Source organism: Aspergillus glaucus (genome assembly GCF_001890805.1).
Source record: "Aspergillus glaucus CBS 516.65 unplaced genomic scaffold ASPGLscaffold_6, whole genome shotgun sequence".
NCBI classification, from domain to species: domain Eukaryota; kingdom Fungi; phylum Ascomycota; class Eurotiomycetes; order Eurotiales; family Aspergillaceae; genus Aspergillus; species Aspergillus glaucus.
This window is the reverse complement of record NW_019170458.1, coordinates 135,301-152,288: the sequence shown is the minus strand read 5'-3', so window position 1 is coordinate 152,288 and position 16,988 is coordinate 135,301. Positions and strand designations below refer to the sequence as shown.

The window sequence follows — 16,988 nt, the reverse complement described above, 5'->3', positions numbered from 1 at the left end:
ATGTCTGGTATTCAGTGGTCAGGCTGACTGGAATCGAGTCACGGGTTATGCGTCACTGACCCTCAACAAGTCACTTGCGCCTAAGTTATCTATCGACCTCGACTATCGCTTCTTCCTTTTCTTCCTCCCTCATCCTCTCCTCCTCTTCTCCTCTTTTTAAAAACCTTTCTTCCTCTTCTTACTCTTCTTCCTCTTCTTCCTCTAGTGATCATGAATCCTTGATATATCCTCCCCCTTCCCTCACTCTTTAAACCCGCCCTTCCCCTTCTACCAACGGCTGGCCTGGATCTACCAGTCGTCAATGCGGAGAAACTCCTAAGGTTGTCTAGACCGCATGCTCCGAAATCTCCCACGACCCTCTACTTACTCTACTTTGTCTGCTAGGAAACGATGCAGCATTTGCCTGCCATCGTGATCCCGTGTCTGTTGCTTAGCGCCACAGCCTTGTCTTCGTGATTCTTCTTGATTTCCTCGTCATCGGCTCTTTAGCATGGCCCTCCGCAGCGGATCCGTCACTTTCCTTATTCGCTCCTGATCGAACTGAAGAGATTACCTTATCTTTTTGAGTGAAGGCCATTTAATTGCCTCGATTGCGCCGTCCCGTACTATCTACCTATCAAACCCCGAACCTGGTGTCTTGTCATGCATCAACATCCTCGATCGTCGGCGCCTACTGCGCCACCCCGGCCTAGTTCCTCCCGTTCGATAGATGCTCCCGGTTCACCAACGTCGGATACAAGGACAAATAGTAGCAGAGGGCTGGGAACTGAAAGCGGATCGGAGTCGTCCGAGTGGACGCAGAAAGCTACTCCGCCTGCGAAAGAAGTTATGGCCAAACTGAACCAGATCATCTCGGTACGTCACTGCCTTCCTTGATAAAGGGAGAAAGTATGGTGGATCGCTGATTCTTTCGCGTGACCTCACAGAACTATCATACCAAAGCTGCTCTGATCATCCTCCATTCTCGCGTGAAATTACCGCCCTCATTCAGCAAGGGCTCTGATACTCCCAGGGTGAACCGATGGGTACGTTTCTTCCATCTGCCAATTCTGGATCAAGAAATGTGATCACAGGGCTGACTCTTATCCTACGCGTTTCAGTTCAACGTGGAGCTCGACGATACCGACGTTCTCAGAGATCAACTCCGAACATGGAGGTTTTGCGATGCTACCGAAAACAGGCCGCCGCCTTTGATTATTGAAACCTATCTAGATACTAGAAACCTCACAAATAATCAGAGCTTAGTGATCCTTGATGAGAATGGTAAGAGGTGGGATGTATTGGAATCCTTGGCTATCTCTCGGGAGGCCCATCCCTCTAGGGCTCCTCAAACCGGGTCCGACGATATCATCCTCGAACGGTGGAAAGTGGAATTAGGCGACACTTCCAGCAGACTACCGGCTGACCTTGGCTCCATTCTACCAACGGTATATAAAAAGAGCATCGTTCTCTTCCGATCCCTCTTTGCCTACTCCAAATTTCTACCGGCTTGGAAATTTGCCAAACGCAACAGGAAGCTACCCAATCCAGCTTTGCAAATCAAATACCGGATCCTGGATGATTATGACCATACTAACAGAAATTCGGGGCTGGATCATTTGACTGTGCCATTATACGAGACCAGTGGCAAGGTGGTGGATACGCACAGTTTTGGCACCACAGAGTCTCCCGCTGGTCCTTTCTCGGTTGAAATCACCTATCGGACAAGCTGTGATTTTCGAGTGGATGATTCAGAGGCCCTATTGAGCTCACGCTTCATGGGAGCTGATGACGAAATCTTTCGTCCATCAATCCCATCAGAAGGCATGGGAAAAGCTGAAGTCGGATCAGTTCCCATCCAAAAGCAGCTTGTCGGGGATCCCGATCCAAGTCGCGCCTACGGGAGCTTGTCGACCTTCCATCACGTCGGTCCAACGACCGGTGCAAGTCCGATATCCGCACTGCGGATGGCAAGAGATACTGGTGCCCTCTCTCCTTCCCCGACAGGTTCCCCTTCTTATCAAAGGCCTTTGTCGACTGCCAAGATCAGTTCTGCGGGACGTACTGCTGTTCCTGCCCTTACAGGCGAAGGTGGCCATGCTAGACGTTCGTCAATGTCTTTTCAACCATTCAAGGCCCCGCCTCTGTCCGCGTCGCCGTCGCTGGTGGACCCTCCGCTTGGCGCATCACCCCGTTCGAGCGCGTCCCGGCTCACCTTTGAATCCAAGAACGTACCGCCTACTTCGGCTCCCTCGACCACCCGCAAGCCTATGCCAACAAACCCCGAGAACACGATAGCGTCTTCCAACTCAGCGTCTCCCAGACCCACCTCAAACTTGAGATACAGCAGTGCCTTCTCCCACCGCCGTTCGCGACCATCATTCGGGGGTTCCAACAAGGCAGAGGATGACGTTTCCAGCGGAAAAGCCAGTGTGGCATCATCAGCTGCTCAGCCGGGCTCCGGATTGCTTACAGAACCTACAGGAACAAGTGCGGATTCAATACATGCAGACGATGAGAACATTTCAGAATTTCTCAAGATGCTTGATTTGCGAAAGGATTTGATGAATCCCACCAGCTCCGCGGTGCATGATGCTCCTTCTCGCAGGACCACGGCCACAACGGCCGCCTTGAACCGATTCCAACGTATGCGAGATTCTAATGCGGCCTTATCGGACTCGATGTCATCCTCCTTGCACCTTCATCGCTCATCCAGTTCATCAAGCAAACAATTGTCGGGAGTTCCACCAATGGCAGCGGGGACATCTGTCTCCACGGCCTCATCGCCTGGAAAACCAGTATCGCCCCATACTCCACATACTCCTGCAATTCCATCTCGCCTAAGTTCAAACAGCATTGTTGCTTATAATGAACCAGAGAGTGGTCCCCAGAGATTTGCCTCCGATGGACATGGATCTCCCCTTGATGATAACAATTCGGGTGGCGACACAACACAGACCAACGCAATCGACATTCCCCGGTCTCCCTTCCTTCCCGCATACACCGGCGGCACCGATGTGGGCTCCGGTCCCATTGCTCGAACATCTGTTCCAGAAGAAGACGATGACATGCCCTTCCCAATGCGTAGTGTGAGTGCTGGGGACAGGCCTACGCACAGCCTTAGTGCAATGCAACAGAATCGTTCGTTCGGGAAGATCGGTGCCGTGGATGATCAGCCCCGGAGAGCAACGCATCCTTCATCCCTGAATGATGACCCTGCTATAGGCCCTGCCACTGATCCATACCGTGACAATGCCTCGCACAGGACTGCATTAAACTCGGGACCTACAGCGACATCGTCTTCATCCAATAACCATATGTACCTACCACGGCTTACCCATTCCCGCGGTCGAGGGTCCTCTGGGGGAGCCCGCTCCATTAGTTCTGGCTCTGGAAGTCTTGCTCGAGGCGGGATTCCTCACAATTTCCCCGAGCGTGATCATGGCGATGGTATTGGAAGTGGTAGTAATAGCGGCGGCTCCGCGATGGAGGCCCGTCGAGGCTCTGGCCAGCGACCCGGCTCCAGCCGCACCAACACGCAACAAACACCAGTCGAAGAGGAAGAACCTTTGCTTTTCGCCATGAGTGATTTTGGCACATCCCGACGAAGCTTGGAAGATGGCAGACAGGGAAACCATGGCACTGATCCAAGTGGAAGCACTGGATCGAGGCGCGGAAGTGGCAGACGAGGAATAGGACCTCCGGGCTTCCACGTCTGGTCATAATTGCTCTTTTGGTTTTATACTTGACAGCATTGGACCTGCAAATCCTCTCAGGGCATGTTTTGGCTTGTCCATCATCTCAGCTGATGGAGTAGGTTCTCTTCTGTCTTCTTTCTTTTTTTCATCTTTCTTTCTCTTTTCTGTTTTGATACTCCCCCCTCCTCGCAACTCTTTCGTCTTTTCGCGTCAGGTCTCTACCATAATCGATACTATGGGTTTAGCATCGATCTATGCTTGCCTATGCAATCCCTCCTACGATTCATTCGAGATACGCTCGCAACTTCAGGTTATGTGATTTTGTTTTATGTTTCTTACGTCATTGTGCCATTTACACAAGGGAGGCTGCTTCTATAGACTGGATACTGGATATCAAAGCAATACAGCGATTAATGCAACGCGCCAGGGGAATTGGAGCATAGGAAATGGCACTTGCGAATTCTTTCTTTGGTTTCAGGGCTGGTCACTTGTTGGTTATAGAATTTGTTGTTTCGCGCTCTAATCTGACATGGTGTACGTTGTCTTTTTTTTTTGGGGGGGGGGATTTTATTGCAACTGTATTTTTTATGGTCTTGGGAGTTTTGGATTAACATGTATTTGTTCTTGTCGAGTCAGTTGTCCTGGGGTTTACTATTTTTGGAAATTGGAAGCATTCCATGATTATTTTTGGATTGTATTGTATTTTCAGTGCCAACAAAGCTGTAAGCTTTTCTAAGCTGGTCCCTATCAATTGATAGAATAGATGCAACGATTGCTTCCCTACCCCTGCCCTCCGTACTCTATACGAAGAAACACGTTGCTACACGGTACTTGGAAAAGTGGTATAACGAGAAATAAAATGTCTATGAAATTTTTATGACCACTCAAAACTCCATATTATATGTACATGGCTCATTCATATCCAAATCCCGGAATCCCGGGACCCTGAGCAGAAACAAACAAGTTGTCGCGCCAACGGGGGATAATGATTATTGATTGGATCACTTTTCCATGATCGAGAAGGTTATGGTTATGCGCTGTCTTTGCATTTTTCGCTTTGCATGCGTGCGGGTGGTCTTCTGATATCATTCGCGTATAGACCGTACAAATCCGGGTGTGATGTATTGGCCGTTACCCCATGCAAGGACAGCTTTACTGGTACCTCACAGTGAGGTTCATATGGCGAGGATGCTATGATGACAATAGCACGATGCGTAATGATGTGGAAAGGTGAAGCGGATGTTTTAGGTCTTGGTAAAGGGTATCAAGAAAGAGGTGGAAGGAAGGAGGAGAAAGGGATGGGTATCTCGGTGAAGAAAATATATTGGTAAATCACATCTTCCGGAAAGCATTTCCAGAAGCGCTCCGTCGTTCCTTCGCGCGGAAGTTGGAGCTCTTGTCGCGCCCGGAACTCTCAGGAGCAGCGTTGTCCCTCTGTCTCTGTTTCCCTTGAGGCATGAAACTAACCTCCTGTTCTCCGACCACAGTAGAACGACGCGAAGGCTTCGACTTGGTCTGCATGTTCTGCGCCTTAGAGCCGAAAGAGCGGTCGCGACCAGAGCTGACATTCGTAGAAGAAGAGACCTGCATCCGGGGCTGGCGGGACTTGTTGTTGCGTTTGTATGAGGATGTAGAGATCTTGTTGGAGGACGGTTCTTTCTTGGGCGCATAGCTTTCTTTTTCGGAACCGGATCCGTCGGAGCTGGAGCCGGGGACATCGTCGATGTCTTCTTGTTCGACTGCGGTGAGACCGCGTTCCTTTCTCGGGGCCGCTTCGGGGACGGTGCTGGGGTTGAGCATTCTGAATTCGTGCGAGTTCTCATCGATGGCGAAGTCTTCGTCCTCGAACAGTTTCGAGAAACGGCTGTCTGCCAACAGACTCTTGCCAGGGGCAGGGGGAGCATTGGGAGCAGCAGCAGGGGCAGGTTCAGGAGCAGAAGCAGGAGCGTCCACCATTTCAGCGTCTCCTCCGCGTTCCAGCACACGCTGTGCCTTCTTGCGCTCATTCTTCTCTTCGACGTGCATGAGCTTCTCGGCCAGTCTCTTGTTGACCTTGACGTTGGCCTTCTTCTTGCCTCTGATACGGCTCTCGCGTTCTTTGTCGATCTTGTCCTTGACTCTCTTCGCGCGCTCTTCTTCCCAGATGTACGGGTTGGTGATCAACCGGGCTTCATCATACAACTGCTGGCCCACAAAGTAACCGTGCATGTAAGGTCGCAGGAGGTTCGTGCGTCCGATCAAGTGGTCCAAGTTCAGGGTACGCAGTTGAGGAACCGTCAAGAACTTGAAGTTGTCGTAAACAGTGCCGGTCTGGCCGGTAGAGAAGGCGTTGGGGTCGTTGGGGTCTTCCGCCATTTCTTCGACGAGGTTGTCCAAGAACGAGCACCACTTGGGAGCAGGTCCAAGCTGAGGAATGAAGAACGAGTGCTGTTGTCGTCCTTCATTAGCAGTCAAGAGCATTCCACTGTCCTTACACCATGCGACAGAGTTGATGTCCACAGCTGGCTCGACCGAAGTCCAAGGACTACCATCTCGTGGGTCCCAGATCTTGATAATCTTCTTATCGGAAGACATAATCTTGGGGTCCAGGGTCTGCTCGCGCGTAGCAGTAGACGGCTGGAGGAACTTCAAAGTGTGAATAGGGAAACCGTATCCTTGGTCCTTCTTCAGTAGAGGAACGGGGGATCGAAGATCGTAGAGGTGCATAAGGCCATTAGAGGCACCGGTTGCCAGCGTCAATCCTGACCGATGGAAATCCAAAGCGGTGATTTCGTTTCTCGCTTCGTCGGGTGCGAATTGCGTGGGTGGCACTAAGATTCCGGCTCTGCCTTTCGCTCTCGGGTCAAATAATTCCACCGTGCCTAGTGTGGTTCCGAAAGCCAAAAGGTTGTGGCTTTCCTCTGCGATCGCTGCTGTGTTTACTGCACCGGTATTGATACCGCCTTGCAAAGCTCCTGCGCCAGAAGATGTAAAGTCATCGCCGCCAACATCTACCTCGTAACTCCGCATATATCGTCCCATTTCCAGGTTAAACCGAAAAACCTCTCCCATGCCATCTGGATTTACACCCACAGATGGAATCAAAGCCTCAGTAGAGTGTCTATCGTATGCCAAGTCGCGACCATATCTCGGGAGTCGCATCGTATGATGGCATCCGGACGGCGTGTGGAACTCGAGTGACCGATCGGATTGCAAATGGAGCGACTTGGAATAATCGGAGGACAAGAGTATAAATGTTGTATTAAGGGCTACTGTGTGACGGGCCCATGAGAGCGATAATTGAGGTAGGTAATGAGTATGGATCTGGGGCTTGTAGGTTCCTGTATAAAGACGCAGTCTCGAGTCAGCTGCGGTCCAGTAGAAGTACGATGGCAAAGCTCACCTGTACTCATAACCCATTCCCCATCTTCACTAACTCGAACACATTGACTAGCTTCCTCGAACTCGAAATCCTGGAGCAATTCAACCCGATTCGCATACTCCGGATCATTCTTAAGACTGCGCTTTCGCCGTCTTGCAAGCCATTCAGGAAGCGGCCGCGCAGTATTCGATCCGGAAATGGTGTATACCGGAACTTCCGATTGATTTGACAGCTTCATCCTGGCTCTGTTATATTGAACAGAAGAAAACCAGGTGTTTGCGTGGTGAACTTCAAAGGCGATGTTATGCCGGACAAAAAAAAAAAAAAAGTTCGGCGATTATCGATAGCAGTGGCACGTGACATTTTTGCTCCATATCGCCTCTTATTGGCTGGAGCGGCCCGAACGAACCTCGTCGATAGCATCGGGGGAAACCTGGAACCAACATTCGCGCCTCGCAAGATGACTATATCCTCCGTCAATGGAGCCAAGTTGCTCGTCTCTCTTTTCTAGTTTTACGACTTGGTTTGGGGGTCTTTTTTCATTCGCATCGGTCCCTTTTTTATCTTACCCCGACTATTCCTTACCCCGGTGGAGCGATGACATCTGGAACCTGATTGATCTATTTCAAGACATCGAGCTCGCTCTGCTATGGATAATTGTTTTTTCGCGCAAATTGATTATCCCAGCTCCATCTGGAGATGACAGCAAATTTAAGCCGCAGAGCTTTCTTGGCTATCTTAAGAAAAAAAACAACGTGAGCTCTCCGTCGGGGCAGCCATTTGAATCATGGACTTTCCCGGCGGGAATATCACAAATGTACATGTTATTGTAGGTAGTTCGGGAGTGCCTTGGGGGAAATTTATTAACCTGGTGCACTAGGACGGATTCTCCAGCCTACACTGGCGAATATACACGGAAGAGCCGGGTATCACGAATCACCCCTCGGAGGCTCCAACGAACGGCCATACTGTCCTCAAGCATCTCAGTCGCCTCAAGGATCTTGAACTTCGACTGCGGAATCTGGGATGTCTAGTATCATGTTATCCGCGACGCCTTGGCTTATGGGCCTTTTCCCCGAATTCGAACTTTGACAGCCTGGCCCCCCTGAACCAGGGTAATGATGGGTTAAACCGACTTCAGGTTGGTTCGCTTACGTTGAAAGGTTTGTCAACCACTCTCAAAATCGTGTGTTTTATGCGTCATGTATTGATTATTGCGCCTCAGTTTCGGCTTCGGGAAGTGTTTCGTCCAGGGAGCTGGTAAGGACTCTTTCAACAGAACCCCAGGCCCCAAACGTGAACACAGTGGGATCGCAAAGGTCGCAGAATGTGCCTAATCCACCTAGGAGGATAGAAGGATACGGCACGTCAGCAGCCATCTATGCATCATTCATCTCTGCAGTCACTGGTGCAATAAGCCTCCAGTTAATGCGGCGCCACGGTGCAATACCCCTTGGGTCACGCACCTTTTTCACTGCCATTGAGAAAGATGGCTACGAAACTCGAATAGCTAATGATAGTTACACCGCGATCCCTTCTTTGAGTACTCTGCACATTCAGTTGATGTCTGGTGGAAAATTAACTGTGGCCTTACAAACAATAGCCCAGCATGGCATGTCGCGACTTCAAAGCCCAAAAAATGATCCCGATGAACTCCGTGACACCCAGCCAGGTCTTGATATCTGGCTCTCCCCTAGTGGAACAGTTGCCAGGTTGGTCTCATTCAATGCAAGCACGCAGGATAGCATCTCTCCAAATCCCTCTGGAAGTAATGGCACTTCAGGTCTGGCAGCTGCGAAACGTTCACAATGGAAACAGAGTGTACTTGAGTGGCTCGGCAATTTTGGTCTTCTGGTTGATTCTCATGAAGAACTGTGGATTGAAGTCGAAGTCTGGGAACCATTTTACTCTCGGTTGGCTGGAGAAATATTCCGACAGAGTGAAGAAGGTCCGACTGCTTTTCCATTGAAGCGTATTCTCTGGCCAGCTAGATACTGCTTCAGAAGGACTAAATCAATAGCATTGGATGCATCCTATGGGAAACAAGATTCTTGTCACCTGGCGGATAGCCCGTTGGGGCTCGCAGAGGAATGGCACGTAACAGGAAACTTCGTGCATGACGAAGCTACCTCTATAGCTCCATCTGGGGGCTTTCAAGACCAACCCATGAGGGACTCCGAAATCTCACCTTCCAAAGCGGAATTCCCTGAGCCAATGAAAAGCCTTTCCCGGATTGCACAGTATCCCGATCTTCAAGCAACGAATCTTGTATATCCGACTCCGCCGGACGGAGCTACGGCGATTTCGTCAGATATGTTCGCTGATCAGCCAGACCTACCATTGCCTCAAACTCAGCATCGTGATCAACAAAAACCAAAGCAAGCATCGTTCAAAGAGCAAGCTGGTTCTGGTATCACTATGGATTTTGGACCATCCGCAGGGCTCACAGTTGGGTCTGGGTTATACGATATGAACGGAGATGATGACCTCTTTGGGGAAATGAACGATCGAGATTTCGGGACTCGAGGAATAACAGATGCCGATTTTAGCTTCTTTGATGATCCAGATTTTGGGGATATGGGAGGAGCACCTGCTACCGATCACATTCAGAGCACTCCCAATATTGTGGAGACTAACTTGGAGGAAGACGATGAACAGCCAAGCCCTGACGTTCCCCTTCCGGATAATCATGCGGTGACAACTGCTGAAGAGATGAATGTGCCTCAGACTAATGTTGCAGAACAGGAGGCAGAGATTCCCTCAAAACGGGAAATTTCAGAGATTCGCATGTCGTCACCCCGGGAAGAAAGTAGTCAACCAATCAGTCCTCCTCTCAGCCCCGTCGAAGTAAAGAAGATCCTCTTTTCAGGACCAGACGATGGAGATCAGTCAAATGTCAAGCGAGAAAGAAAGCAGAGTCATTTTACCCCAGTATCTTTCAAGCAGAACATAGGCGATTGGAACCAAAAGTATGGAGCGGAAGGTAGATTCTGGTTCTCAGCTCCAGGGACGAGTACTGCCATGGAGTCTGTCAATCCTCCAAGCGATATCCCAACCATCGGACTTCCTCGCCGCAGTGGCAAGGCTGCGGTAAAATTCGATAACCCGACGAAGGTTACGGGTGAACGGGATGCTTTATCAGGCGGCCCAAAGGGAAGCTTACATTCTACTTCGGATTCGAGCAGTATCTCCAGCGATGATGATGACAGCGATGAGGTCATGTCAGAGAGGGAACCATCTCCTGTTAACCTGACACGCAAGAGGAAACGCGCTCAATCAAACACCAGCGGTTCAATAACACAAGTTCTAGACAACCCTTTGATAGAGAACGCTCAATTGGTCTCTGCGAACAAGGCAGAGAATTCAACATTTCTGGGTAATCTTCTCTCGACATTTTCTGACTGGTCTTTATTGGGGTATTTCTCCGTCTCGCAAAATCAGCACCCACCTACAATCTCTCAGAAGGACGAACAGATTCAGGTTGCTCAGTTGCTAGTTGACCAGATTACGCAGTCATCACTTGACCATGTATTTGATGGGCAAGTCGGTCTCTCCGGGCTGGACAACGAGATGTATCCTCTCCGCAACATCCTCGAGGATACGGTGTTCACGGATGAAGTTGACAGGTTAGACCTAAAAAGCTATGCGTCACTGCAAAATGGCTCGTCACCACCGTCATCAGAAGGCCTGACACCCCGCCAACTGCCACAGCGGAAAGAGGCTGCAAAGGGTGCAATATCAAAATTATTACCACCGCACCTGCGCATCCGCCGTGGAAAAGGCTATCTAGAAGCTCTTCCGCCCGCAGTTTCCTTCTGGGAAACGTTTGACTTGGAGCCTGCACACGGACCAAAGGACATATCGGCATACTGCATCCATCCCCGGGCTACGACAGATGCAGCAGACGCGTTTTTGGAACGATTGGGATTACTTTACTCAGCCTGCAATCTTGGTAACCATGCGCGAGGGGACATGTGCTTTGAACGTGGGTTGGGCTCATGGAACACGGAGACGTCCAACTATCTTTCCACGGTGCAGTCCTTAAGGGATTTGTGCGAGGAGCTAGGTAGGTTAGTTTTCCAAAGATCTTCGGACCACATACTGACGAGTGCTTTCAGGAAACGCCCTTTCGGGCAGTCAGCCAAGGACTGAGAACTTTGTTGTCTACGTGATCAATCCGTTCACGCATGCCGCAGCATTGGCCGATATCTGCGCTGCTTTCTGGCAACTATTTCAGAAATACATCATGGGTACCGATAAACAGCAGGTCGGGAAACTCAACGAGCTTGTACTACAAATTATTCCTATCAGCTTCGTCATGTCTCCAGAATCCATAGTTGTGCCGTCGCAGTCAGACTATTTGAGCCTAGCTCTAGAAGTATACAGTCGATGTCCACCAAAAGATTCGGAATCAAATCTCGTCCATTGTGCTCCACCGGTGCTTCTCACAGAGTCCGCACCGAAGGCAATCAGCTTCAAGCTTGTCCCGGAGAGACTGTCACCACTGCAGGATGGAAAGAGTCTTCATATTGCCTGCTCGCGGAGTCTTGATCAACGCTGGATTACCGTGGCCTGGTCCGATAACACTGGAGCTCTTCAGCGAATGATGTCTTACTGCCTGCGTTACCGAAATTCAGGCACTGCTCGAGGCATCTCCGACGTGCGCAACGAGATATGGGGGACCACGCAAACTATCATGGATAGAATAAAGGCTAGGTGGAGAATTATCATCGTGAATACTGAACCTGTGGATCAGGACGAGCTTGACAGTAAGCATTCCACTTTTCTTGAGGCTCTTCTTGCGTTACTGACTATTCTATAGCCTGGACAAATCTGGCTGAGCAGCACAACAAATCAAAGCCAATCCCATTGGAGTTGATGATATTACATGTCAACGCGATTACCGACTTTTCTCTCGAACCTCCATCCCTACTAATACCCACGAGTGTGTTCAATGCGCAGGCTTCATCAACCCCCGTTGCCACACCCGGTCCTATTGTGGCATCACCAGACCAATATGGAAATGCGCCAACGCCCACTAACGGTGGTAATGCACCTATGTCGGCCACTACGCCCGATTTCCAACCCGAATCAGAATCAGATTTCTTCCTCACCGATATCCGTGATGAATCGTGGAATGTAATTCTGTCACATCGTCTGAATAGCTCCCCTCATCTGACAGAGTACCGCCCTGCGCTTGCCAGCGGATATTTGCTTCGTCGAAAAGGACCTACCGACGGTGATGGAGTGTTCGCAACAAACGTGAATTTGATTCATTCTCAGCGTCCAACGTCGTCACATGAAACCCTCCTTAAAGAGATACTCGGGATGTACCACGATCTGGCAATACTTGCGCGGGCCAGAGGCACACGATGTGTGCAACGGAATACACTACCTTGGCATATTGCCACTGCTGTCAGGGCACAGCAGCTTTTGAGTTATGTTTTTTGATCCCCAGGGAAGGGCTTTTTGTGTGGGGCGTTTTCGGGTGCATCTTTTGTTTGTTTATTTTCTTTCTTGTATTACTTTGTGTATATACATGGATTTTTGTTGTCAAGGCTGGATATACCATTCTGCATGTTGTTTTGTTTATTTTCTAATTAGTTGTCGATGTGCATCCAAAATTGCATTAATGTCACAGGATTTATCAAGGTGCATCCTTGCAGAGTATCTAGATATTCTCGAATTATTTTAAACGATTGTCGAAAGACAGGCAGTCCTTTTATAGCGCCTCGGGGTTGAATATATATTTCTCGTGCACTGGGAATCCCAGCCACAACGCCATACAGCTAATGATCTAATAAAAGGAAGAGAGAGCGAAAGCAAAGAGAAGATGTATGACTACGTATGAAGTTAAAAAAAAAAAAAAAAGAAAAAAATTGTGAATGAAGAGATGAATTTACAGGCAGCTTCTGTTCGCTGTGCTGCCTATGCTTATTTGTATTGCCTTATGTAGACAAAAATGTTGTCATTCTTCAACAACATCCGATATGGTGTAATGGTTAACATCGCCGTCTCTCACACGGCAGCTCGGGGTTCGATTCCCCGTGTCGGAAGATACAATCGGTTTCTTTTTTTGTTTTTTCCCGGTCTATCTGGAAAGCAGGCATTGGCAGTCCTTTTTCAGGATTTTTTTTTTCTTGTGGACCCCTTAACCTATCATTATCCGTGTTTTTTTTTTTTTTTTTTTTTTAAAATCAATAATCATACTTTTTATCCAATCCCAATGTGAACAATTTTCGTAAATAGCGGGGTCAAAAACCAGCGATAAGATCACATGACTCGTATCGTATCTAATCGCCCGTTGTCGATCTCGAAAAATTTCGAGATTGATGCCTGCATCAGCCCTCTTTGCATTTTCATTTGCGCCAATTTGATACCCCGTTGGCCAACAAGGTTCCTGTTTTTTGACATTTAAAAGTGTGATAATTGGATGCGCATATAACCATACAAACCGCATCTTGCACAAATCGAACGCCCCACGAGTCGAAGTCGCATTTATATCCCACCTTCAAGTGCATCTCTTAATACGTCTGCCAACGAAGAAGGAGCATACAAAAAGAACACACCCTGAAACCTCTATCTACACAACCACCACCAAAACCACACCGCACCACACCACAACACAACAAACCAAAATGACCACCCAACAACCCCAACCCCAACCCACCCAACCCGCAACCTCCTACCTCGACCTCGGCATAACCCTCGCCATCCACGCCTGGCCCTCCCTCTCCCTCGCCGTCCAATCCCTCTGGGGCGGCCCCACCTCCTCCGACAAACGCGACTGGCTCTGCGGCGCAATCTCCGACATGCTCACCGAGCGCCCCGAGACCGACGCCGAGGACCTCGAGGACGTGCTTATCCAAGTAATGAACGACGAATTCGACGTGGTTGTTGAAGATGAGAGCGCGGGGCCGGTTGCGGCGAAGATCATGGAGGTGAAGACGCAGGTGCAGAGGGGCGATGTGGCGGGGATTCAGGAGATGTGGGAGAATTGGCAGAAGAAGAGTCAGCAGAAGGGGAATGCGGCGGCGGGGTTTAAGAGGGGGGAGGATGAGGATCAGGAAACGGATGATGAGGTTGATGAGGAGGGTGGGGATGTTGATATGGGGGAGGCGCCTGCGTTGGTTAGGGCTCCAAAGGAGAAGCCTCAGCCTGAGATTGATGAGGATGGGTTTACTATGGTTGGGAAGAAGAGGTGATTTTGGTCTGGATAGCGCGCGATTCAGTTCTTGTTGTATGTATCGAATGACATTTACGACTTCATGATATAGACATGGTAAAGATGAGCAACAGTTTTAGCGGGATTTAGTTGAAAGATCGTGGACTGGTAGCAAAATTCCAGTCTATTCCCATTTTTTGACAACAGCAATGAAACAAATATAAAGATAAAAAAAAGAATCATCATCATCAACTGAGGTAGGCTGTACATGGGATATCATCGCCTAAGCCTCTGCCCGCCCAAGCCTCCCTCTTCTGTCTATCGTGGGATGCTTTTACCTGACCCTGTGGCACGATGCCTTTGCGGACGGTAGCCGGAACCGGTGAAACGACATGATGTTTAAGAGAATATCAAGTCGCCAATTTATTTGTCCTCATTAGTGATGAGCTTGGTGATCATACCAATTGCAACGGTTTGTCCCTGGTATCATCGTCAGTATGTGGAATAGAAAGGAATCGTGTAAGGAAAATCGCTTACCTGGTCACGAAGGGTAAACCGTCCCATTTGGTTGTAGTCCTCGAATCGTTCGGCACAGACAGCACCGGCAGTGCTGGTCACTTCGATACGAGCAATGATGGTCTGGCCCTTGCTGGCGAACGGCGGTGGGCGCTTGCTCTTCCGGCCGGTACCAGGTTCACACTTATGCAGGAGCTGCGAAATGGTAACCTCTTCAACAGCAGAGTGAATGTGTATAACGCAGTTGTAACCAGCAGTGAGGATGCTCTTGAGCTCAAGGATCCTGACCTTGGCTTCGAATGCAGAAACGGTGTGCACGGGACGCTTCGGAGAGCAAAGGACGAAACCAGGCAAAATATCATCTTCTTCCACGCCACGAAGACGCATGCGGACCTGGTCACCGCAAGTGCCTGTCGGGATCTCGTCCTCAGTTTCACCGTAGAGGGCGGCAACATCAACCTTAGTGCGGTTGGGCATCATGATACAGCTGCCATTCTTCTTAATCACACCTGATTCAACACGGCCTTCAACCACGGTACCCATGTCACGGTACTTGGCGCTAATGGGCATCATGAATGGTGCGTTGATCTTCCGTTCGGGCATCTTCATGTTGCCGAGGTATTCAAGGAGCGAAGGACCACCGTACCAAGGAACGAGCTCCTTAGCCACACGGTCCTTGATACCCAAAGCGCGCTGTGCAGAAATAGGCATAAAAGTAAGGTCATCCTTCTTGTAACCAAGTGCTTCTAGGAATTTCGAGACCTTGACGGTACATTCGTCGAAACGAGCCTTGCTCCACTCGACACTGGGATCATCCATCTTGTTGACGGCGACAACAAGCTTCTTAACGCCCGTGTTTCTGGCAAGCAGGGCGTGCTCCCGAGTTTGACCTCCCTTTTCGAAACCGGTTTCATATTCACCCTTACGGGCAGAGATGACCAGGACACCGACATCGGCCTGCGAAGCACCACCGATCATGTGGTGAACATAAGCCTTGTGACCGGGAGCGTCAAGGATAGAGAAGTCACGCTCGATGGTGCCCTCGGGCGATGGAATGTCGAGTTTGAAGTGAGCACGGCCAACCTCAACAGTCTTACCCTTGGCTCGCTCCTCGGGGTTCAAGTCCAGAGCCCAGGAGAGGTACCAGGTTTCACGTCCAGCCTCCTTGGCATCCCTCTTGTACTTCTCCAAAGTCCGCTCGTCGACCATTCCAGTGACATACAGAATAGAACCTCCCAGGGTGGACTTTCCGGCATCGACGTGTCCGATGAAAACGATGTTAACGTGCTCCTTCTTTTGACCGTAGATTTCCTGCAGCGTCGCCTCATCCACATCTGCTTTTTGTTCCATAGCAACAGCACTGGCATCCCGTGCAGCGTCCCGCGCAGCCTTGGCAGACTCTCCACGACTAGGGCTCGAGCGACCCGACGAAGGAGTAGGAGACGACTTGCCACTGGCAGCAGCCTTCGATTCCGCCTTCTTATCCGTCTTGTCAACGGCCTTGCTAGAAATCACCTTAGCTGCAGTATCCGCAGCCACAGGACCCTTGGTGTCACCCTTGGTCTCTTTGGCGTCTTTCGAAGCGCTCGGTTGGGAGGATGCGTCCGACGAGGAGGGAGTTCCGATGGAAAGGACCTTGGTCTTAGGAGCGGATGCGGAAGATGAGGAGCCAGCGCCGCCAATAGAAAGAACCTTAGCCTTGGGGGGAGCGCCGTTGGAGGGCTTTGGCGAAGATGGGGCAGCGGCTTGACGGGGTTGCTGGGGTTGCGGGGGTTGCTGCTGGAATTGTTGCTGCTGCTGGTTGAAGCCTTGGTTGAAGGCACCTGGTTGTTGGGCGTATGCTCCTGCCCCATATTGACCAAACTGCTGCTGCTGCGGATAACCGCCGTACTGGCCATACTGGGGGTACTGCGGGAAGCCGCCATAGCCCTGATAGGCGGCTTGCCCGGGCACGAAAGCGGGAGCACCAGGAACGAAGGAGGCCGCGCCCGGCTGGAAGTTGGCAGCAGCAGGGTGGAAGGCAGGCGCCTGAGCCCGGTTGTTCAAGTTAACGCCCTCGGTCTGCCTGGAGAGTTCCTCCTCCCAGGAATCAGGAGTTTGGTCCGCCATCTCGAATAACAATTAAGAAAGAGTGAAGTTAGACGACGAACACACCAACCAGCAAGGAATCCGCTGGTTTATAAAAGGGGTATGAGTTATTTGAGGGTTGCCGAAAGAGTCACAAAGATCTGACGAGGGGCGTTGTTGGGCTCAATTTTGCACAAGATGA

The 16,988-nt window shown here is 50.2% G+C and overlaps 5 protein-coding genes and 1 non-coding gene across 6 annotated transcripts; 4 read left to right on the top strand and 2 right to left on the bottom strand.

Annotated features, from left to right (window-relative positions):
* Positions 1 to 642: 642 nt before the first annotated feature.
* ASPGLDRAFT_33808 (putative autophagy protein Atg13) lies at positions 643 to 3,704 on the top strand (the record flags this gene model as incomplete). Its single annotated transcript, XM_022544362.1, has 3 exons — positions 643 to 855; positions 927 to 1,025; positions 1,101 to 3,704. 3 exons carry the CDS (start codon positions 643 to 645, stop codon positions 3,702 to 3,704), a joined length of 2,916 nt encoding a protein of 971 aa, XP_022402571.1.
* Positions 3,705 to 5,009: 1,305 nt separating this feature from the next.
* On the bottom strand, positions 5,010 to 7,276 carry ASPGLDRAFT_122702 (WD repeat NOL10/ENP2 family protein; the record flags this gene model as incomplete). Its single annotated transcript, XM_022540347.1, has 2 exons — positions 5,010 to 6,997; positions 7,060 to 7,276. 2 exons carry the CDS (start codon positions 7,274 to 7,276, stop codon positions 5,010 to 5,012), a joined length of 2,205 nt encoding a protein of 734 aa, XP_022402570.1.
* A 233-nt stretch (positions 7,277 to 7,509) lies between these two features.
* ASPGLDRAFT_167619 (uncharacterized protein) lies at positions 7,510 to 12,694 on the top strand. Its single transcript, XM_022542647.1, has 5 exons — positions 7,510 to 7,867; positions 7,919 to 8,201; positions 8,264 to 11,104; positions 11,157 to 11,807; positions 11,861 to 12,694. The coding sequence occupies exons 1-5, from the start codon at positions 7,826 to 7,828 to the stop codon at positions 12,487 to 12,489; spliced, it is 4,446 nt and encodes a 1,481-aa protein (XP_022402569.1). The 5' UTR covers positions 7,510 to 7,825; the 3' UTR covers positions 12,490 to 12,694.
* A 328-nt stretch (positions 12,695 to 13,022) lies between these two features.
* ASPGLDRAFT_t71 lies at positions 13,023 to 13,094 on the top strand. Its single transcript has one exon. It is a non-coding gene; the product is annotated as a tRNA-Glu (tRNA).
* A 594-nt stretch (positions 13,095 to 13,688) lies between these two features.
* On the top strand, positions 13,689 to 14,243 carry ASPGLDRAFT_104168 (pre-rRNA-processing TSR2 family protein; the record flags this gene model as incomplete). Its single annotated transcript, XM_022539464.1, has 1 exon — positions 13,689 to 14,243. A coding segment is annotated over one exon (555 nt), but the record flags the coding sequence as incomplete, so codon positions are not given.
* Positions 14,244 to 14,626: 383 nt separating this feature from the next.
* On the bottom strand, positions 14,627 to 16,828 carry ASPGLDRAFT_122993 (translation termination factor GTPase eRF3; the record flags this gene model as incomplete). Its single annotated transcript, XM_022540371.1, has 2 exons — positions 14,627 to 14,683; positions 14,741 to 16,828. 2 exons carry the CDS (start codon positions 16,826 to 16,828, stop codon positions 14,627 to 14,629), a joined length of 2,145 nt encoding a protein of 714 aa, XP_022402567.1.
* Between the last annotated feature and the right edge of the window lie 160 nt (positions 16,829 to 16,988).

What these genes read in the sequence shown, in the direction of transcription:
- ASPGLDRAFT_167619 (XM_022542647.1), top strand. Translation starts at nt 7,826, where the DNA reads ATGGACTTTCCCGGCGGGAATATCACAAATGTACATGTTATT. An exon ending in TGGTTCGCTTACGTTGAAAG is followed by an intron (nt 8,202 to 8,263) that starts GTTTGTCAACCA and finishes ATTGCGCCTCAG; the next exon opens with TTTCGGCTTCGGGAAGTGTT. An exon ending in GGATTTGTGCGAGGAGCTAG is followed by an intron (nt 11,105 to 11,156) that starts GTAGGTTAGTTT and finishes GAGTGCTTTCAG; the next exon opens with GAAACGCCCTTTCGGGCAGT.